Source organism: Otolemur garnettii, unplaced genomic scaffold (genome assembly GCF_000181295.1).
Source record: "Otolemur garnettii isolate 467f Iridium unplaced genomic scaffold, OtoGar3 scaffold00013, whole genome shotgun sequence".
In the NCBI taxonomy this organism is placed as follows: Eukaryota; Metazoa; Chordata; class Mammalia; order Primates; family Galagidae; genus Otolemur; species Otolemur garnettii.
Genome location: NW_003852408.1, coordinates 5,902,163 through 5,909,140, shown reverse-complemented (window position 1 = coordinate 5,909,140; position 6,978 = coordinate 5,902,163). Strand labels below are relative to the sequence as shown.

The following is a 6,978-nucleotide window of genomic DNA, read 5'->3' as shown; positions in this document are numbered from 1 at the left end:
CACATCACTGAGCTTCTTTCCTGTGCCAGCACTATTCTAAGCTTTGGAGCTGTGTTTTTCGACCTTTTTTGTCTCACAACACACTTAAACCTGTAGTTAAACTTTTGCAGCACACTTAAATTATGTTGATCAAAAAAAAGAGTAAAAAAATAATTTACTTACTTTTGAACTTCTTTCAAAAATAATTAATGATCTTTAAAATTTTTCATAGCATACTGGTTGAAAATCACTGCTCTAGAGACACATAAGTGGACAGTCTCGCCTAATCATAGTAGGGGAACAATAATAAATACAGTTAAAAACCCAGTGCTCTGAAGAAAATAAAATAGAGGGATATAATAGAAAGCCATTGGTTAGAGGTGGGAGGGTGGAATGCACCAAAACCGTAATCTGTTCTGGACTCATCTATAAAGGTGACTTGTTACCAATGGTACCCACATAGATGAGGTAAAAAGGTCATTATCCATCTTTTCCTATTTACAGAAAACATTCTTTTGACTCCCAATCTCACCTTCTAAGTATAATTTATTTTGTTTTATTGAATGTTTTACTTCTCTCATCAGTACAACATGTGCTGCTGGGTGCTAATTTGTTTCCACAGGAGACCGAGGCGCTGTTGGAATGATGGGCTATCCTGGATCACCCGGCCTTCTTGGGCCTCCTGGGAACCCAGGTGCCCAGGGGCAGAGAGGTAAGTGACAGAGTGTCTTTCCAGCTATCAGGAGGCATCAGCAATGTCCATTTCTTTAGCAGCAAAATAAGTTACATTTCATTCTTTAGGGAAAAATAGTTCTAAGAGAATAACTATTTGATTTTGCCTTTTTTCCATCCGTGTGGAGCCCTGTTTTCTCCCTGCAGGCATATATTACTTGCTTGGAAACTATTAAGTTCTTAGTATTGTTAGCCTTCTTTGTTTGCTATGTTCTGTTTTATTGCAAGCACTGTTAACTTTTGATCCCTATAAACTACTTAAAGAATTAAGGACATGATGGTGTTACTCCTGTCTGTTAGGTAGCCTTGGAATTCCAGGAGTGAAGGGCAAGAGAGGACCCTTGGGAGCCAAAGGGGAACCAGGAGATAAAGGAAATCCTGGACCTTCTCAAATATCCCACTTCCAAGGGGACAAAGGAGAACCAGGTCGAAAAGGTAAAGAACTTCTTACATTTAGATCCTGACCATCAGGCTGGGAGATGTGATTCACACCTGTAATCCCAGCATTTTGTGAAATTGATTGTTTGAGGCCAAGAGCTCTAGTATAGTCTGGGCAACATAGTGAGACAATCCTCTCTTTAAAAAAATTAAAAAGAAAAAGAAAATAACTTCTCCGGCTGAAATTGAAACCTCTACCCCAGATTCAACTTTGTTCTGTTAACTACCAGGATAAATTTTTTTTCTGATTGTCATATATAGTCAATGCAATCAGGCTAAAACCACATTTTAAGAAGGTTTACCTTGTAGTCTTCTTGACCAAATTTAATCCCGAGTAACGTTAGAAAACAGAGAATTGCTGGGTAAAATATCACCTTTGCAGACTTTCAGAGCAGGGAAGGAATAAGAGAAAAATGTGTTCACAATTGTAAAACCATATCAAGTTTTGAGAAATTTATAATGAATGTTAAGAAATAAGATTGTATTCCACAAATATTTACATGCCTGACACTGCAGTCTGAGCAAAGATTTGCTTTAAAAACTCTGCAGAGGGTGCTACAGAGCGTGATGGAAAGACAACCGGGGAGGTAGGAAGCGAAAGCCTTTTGAGTAGTCCTCATGTAACCTGGTGTTGAAGAGAGAGCTTAGTTCTGTTGCAAACACAGCATGGCAATGAAATAGAAAGTAACGTGAATTTTATAAAACTCTGCTAAAACTAGTCTAAGGCAAGATATGAAAAAGAAAATACTGGCACAAATTCCCAGTTCTTATAAACCACCTCACTGGCCTATCCTAGATTATCTAAGTAACATTAGAAACATTTTAGAAAAAATATGCATAGTGTATCTAGGCCTATGTAAGCCAAAAATGTGACTCTCGCCATATAAATATTCAGTGAGTACTAATGTACAATTAAAGAATTCCTTTCGTAAAGTACAGAGGGACACATGAGATTCCTACGCTTCTAACAAGATTATTTTACTCACTGAAAGTATGGTGGGCATCAAAGCTGTTCTGTTTGTTTTCTTTTGACTTTTCAAATACATAACCAAAGAGCACAGATTGAACCAAACAAAGAGAGACACAGAGAGAGATCATATTACTCTAATTTAAGCATGATGCATTTTATTTAAATCTGAATTTCAGGCTTAAAGATCTTGACTGCAAATGTGGAAGAGATATTGAGGGTCCAAATAAGCATAGTCATTGTCCTGTGCTCAAGTGGCCTCTACTAGGGCCTTACACATATAAAGAAAAAAATGAATAATACAAGTTACAAATTAGTACTGTCATGATATTTCACAAAGACCTGTATAGCCCTTACCAGGTGGAAAAAGTCTTCTAAGTTTTACAAAATATTAACTCATTTAATGCTCATTGCGGCCCTAGGAGTAGGTACTATGTTTGCTATCACCCCATTCTACAGATGGTGCTGGAGAGGCCAAGTTCCTTGCTCCATGTCATGGTGATAGTAAGTGGGAGACACACCTCCCACTGATGTGGTTGGTTCCTCAGTCCACACTCAGCCTCCTCACTTTGCTGCCAGTACCACTGATGCTGAGAGCGCTGTAGCAGCTAAGGGAAGCAGAAAACACAGTGACTTGGAGAATCAGAGAAAACTCCGTGAAAGAGGATTGAAATGGTTAAGTAGGATTCAGATAAGCAAATAAAAATGTTGGCTTAAAATCTTTCCAAAGCTCCCCTTGCTTTAAGAATTCAAACTTCTTAGACTGGCATAGAAATTTCTTTACCACTTGCCTGTGCCTGGCTCTCCAGCAACATCACATGTACTCAGCTATAATTGTTTAACCCCTGTGGACTCGCATTCTGCTGTGTCCTGAATGCAGAGAGGTGAATAGAGCAGACTCAGTCTTCTAATCATGAGGAAACTTACAACTTGGGGATGGGGGAAGACATTAGTGGGTCTGTAAACATTTTCTGTACAAGCCACACAGTAATCATCATCTTAGACTTTGTGGATCACAGATGGTCTCTGTTGCATATTCTTCCTTGGGTTTTGTTTTGTTTTGTTTTGTTTTCATAACCCTTTAAAAATGTAAAAACCATCCTTCGCATTCCAGTCATAGAAAAGCAAGCCAGATTGGGCCCAAAGGCTATGTTTTTCCAATCCCTAAAAAACTGAAGCAAATGAACACGCCAAATGATATATATTTTTAGATCGTGATAAATTACTTAAATGGAAAAAAAAAGTTTTACAACAACCTAACCTCCAACATTCATTACCGCCTTGCACATGCTCCTTTCTTGCCTGGGAATCCTGCCCCATTCCGTGCTTTCTCCACCCAGCCAGCTCTCACTTGGTTGGCAAGAGTGAGCTAAAAAATAACCCTCTTCTAGAAATTCTTCCCTGGAGCATGTTCTGCCCAACTCTTTCACAGAATTCATCTCACTGGACAGTACTTGCTTGTTTACTTGGTTGTCTCCAACTAAACACGAAAACTTGGGGCAAGAGGATGTGATTTATTTATATTTTTCATACTCAGCACAAGACCTGTCTGTTAATTAGATACTTAATCCATGTGGGAATGGATGAATAAGAATCTAAGCAGAAAAACAGCCAAAGCAAGTGCATCTTCTTGAGAAAAGGCACAAAGCCAGGCCCAGACTGATTGTAGAATGCCTCACACAGTGGGAGGAGCTTGTCGTTTACTCTGTAGGTAATAGAGATTCCATGGAGATTTATGAGCAGGAGAAACATAGGATCAGAATCATGTGTTAGGGAGAGTATAATGATGTCCTTGATGTTTATGAGCTTTCTAGCCATGCAGAACTGGATTCAAATCCCAGCGCTATATGCCCGGGGAGTGGAGGTTGGTTCACGCCTGTAATCCTAGTACTCTGGGAGGCAGAGGTGGGTGGATTGTCTGAGCTCACAGGTTTGAGACCAGCCTGAGCAAGAGTGAGACCCACGTCTCTAAAAATAGCCAGGCATAAAAATAGCCAGGGACTACACCTGTAGTCCCAGCTACTCGGGAAGCTGAGGCAAGAGAATCACTTGAGCCCAAGAGTTTGAGGTTGCTGTGAGCTATGACACCATGGCACTCCACTGAGGGTGACCAAGTCAGACTCTGTCTCAAAAAAGAAAAAGAAAAGAAACAAACAAACAAAAAAAAAAAATCCCAGCATTATAGCTAATTGACAGTGTGACTTTGGGCTTACCTAATACCTAATAAATGACAATTGTAATACGTGGATTGAGAACGGAATAGTCCAGACAAGAAGGAGGAAAAGATAGTGCTCAGTCTTTACTATTAAAAAAAAGAGGAAGTATGTAGGCTATTACTTCTTAAAATGTTTTAAAGAGTAAATATGACATTGCCAGTGTTCATCGAGGCCTCACTTATGCCAGGCACTGTGCTAAGGCTTTGCAAAGGTCATCTGATTTAATCCTCTTCTTAAAAAGATAGAAGCCCACCTCTTCCCAAGCTCTCAGCAAATATTACTAATATCCCATCAATTTAAACTAGGATGTGGAAGAGTCTGATAAAATTCTAACCCAGTTTTTAACTTTAGGATATGCAGGAATTCCAGGTGAAAAAGGAAACAGAGGCTTTCCAGGGTTGCCAGGTTTAAAAGGCTTCTCAGGACTACGTGGGCCACCGGGACCACCAGGTATAGCAGATTCTTGAATAGAAATACCATGTCTCAAATTTTCTTCTATCTAAATGTAATAAACCTTGTTTCTGGACTTATAGGCTAAATATGAATTCTGCTCTGGTAATGTTCTAGCAGAAATTTGCTACTAAATTAAACTAAAATAAAGGTATTTATAGTAGACATGTATTAATGAAAAAAATTGACTTAATACATAGTTCCATTTCTTTTCCTTCTCAATGTTTTATTCTAAATTTGCTGATATGTATTACAAATTATAGTTTATCACAATACTACATATCAGAGACAAAAATGAGATAATGCAAAGTTTAAGTGTTTTCAGATTTGCCTCTTTCCTTTTTTATTTACAAGTTACTGAGTTTTCAAAATATTTTTTTAAAACAATTAAAATAGCCCCACTATTCCCATTACTAGTTCAGGAATAAATGCATTACATGGCAATGAAACTTAAGTTGAAAATATATTACTTTGTGGTCACAGGAGCCTACCCTTTCCTGCTGGAGTTAGTCCTAAGATGATTTTGATGCTTAAAAATCCAGTCCTGCTGATGGGAATCTAACTTTCTTTACTTCTATGGGTTCTGAATCCCCAGTTCCTTTCTTATCTGAAGGCAAAAAGAAGGCTAACCAAGTACCTAAACCAGCTGGTCTGGCTGTTCTGAATTCATTCATTCATGTGAGCAACAAATACTTACCAACAAGCATATATCATGGCTGGGAACCATGTAGGGTATATGATTCTTTATTTCTTCTCAAGGCCCCAAAGGAGATCTGGGCAGTATTGGGAATCCTGGAAAACCAGGACCCCGTGGCGTGCCAGGAAGTGTGGGGAACATGGGCCTACCAGGTAACGCATAAGGTCCTGTTATGAGCCTACAAGCTCACAATGAGGTCACAATTTTACATTTTCTGTGTTGTGTATTGTTTGGCTTTCCACTTGGTAGAAAGTTTATGCAAAACAACTAGATTTGCTTTTAGGTAAATGTACTCTGTGCATCCAGAATATGAGCATCAACAAAATAAAAATTGATGCTGTATAAAAATCGGCCATTGTAACTACCTGATGCATACCTGTGATTCTGGAAAAGCAACTTCTTGGGAGAAGGGTGGTTTCCATGAAGACAAAGAACACTTCAAGATCCATGTGTTTATTTTACCTTATTTCCTCACCTTATTTTTCTCCCAATTTCAGGTTCTAAAGGGAAAAAGGGAACTATGGGATTCCCAGGTCAAGCTGGAAGACCAGGCCTCCCAGGTACTCATGGTCTCCAAGGAGATAAGGGAGAGCCAGGTTATTCAGAAGGTACAAGGCCAGGACCACGAGGACCAACGGTATATAGACCACTGAAATATTTATGTTTTGGTGGTGTGAGCCCCTTGAAATATCAACAAGTATCCAGATTCCATGTGGGCAGAGAAAATTGAAACTATTACTATACTTTCAGGCACTTATTTGAATTTTTTAATCCTATCACCATGACTGAGGATGCCTATCACATAGATGCCAACTTCTGAAAGTGTCTTTCAGCCACCAAGAAATTTCTTATGCTGTCCCTGCAATTTAAGTGTGCTACCAGAAGGGGGCAGTGATTATAGGCCTACACACACTAACAGGGCAGTGATACTAAGTGGACAGTCTCTGCTGTGGACTCATTTCATGCAAACTTAGAAAAATTAATTTCTAAATCTTATAATCGAAAACATTTGTCTTATTAAGACATAACAAAAGATACAAAATAAAATAACTTTAGATCATCATTAGAACAAAATCCAAAGATAAATTCATTTATCTTTCTTAAATGTTTTGGAACTATAGTATTTTAATTGCATTATGTAAAATACTTTTACCTTGTCTCAATGTTCTTGATGTTGGTGCTCTGTCAAATTAAAGGTTAAATTCCTTTAATTTAGCCATTGCTGGTATGTTATATGAGGCAGCAATCAAATGTTTCACCAAGATTTGGTTGCCTATTTAGGTTTATTTTCTTCTAACCTTTCTGTGTACAGCAGTTGCACTAAAAGCCAAAAGTAGACCTCTGGAGAATAATTAATAGAAATTCCTATAAGCAGAAGTTGTTAACATGGGATTCCACGGAACCCTAGCAAAACCTATGCCATCCCAAGAAACCCACCAAACTTCTTTTTTTCCTGTCAAACTCTTGAAATTGAATGCAAAATGTTTATAATGTTTTTT

At 38.3% G+C, this 6,978-nt stretch overlaps 1 protein-coding gene across 1 annotated transcript in view; it reads left to right on the top strand.

Annotated features, from left to right (window-relative positions):
- The window catches only part of COL4A3 (collagen type IV alpha 3 chain), a 146,201-nt gene that overhangs the window by 114,124 nt on the left and 25,099 nt on the right, over positions 1–6,978 (top strand). The window contains exons 32-36 of the mRNA XM_012802111.2: positions 602–691; positions 1,012–1,146; positions 4,684–4,782; positions 5,542–5,631; positions 5,977–6,116. Of these exons, the coding sequence (XP_012657565.1) occupies positions 602–691; positions 1,012–1,146; positions 4,684–4,782; positions 5,542–5,631; positions 5,977–6,116 (554 nt within the window). The remainder of the gene's footprint in view (positions 1–601; positions 692–1,011; positions 1,147–4,683; positions 4,783–5,541; positions 5,632–5,976; positions 6,117–6,978) is intronic.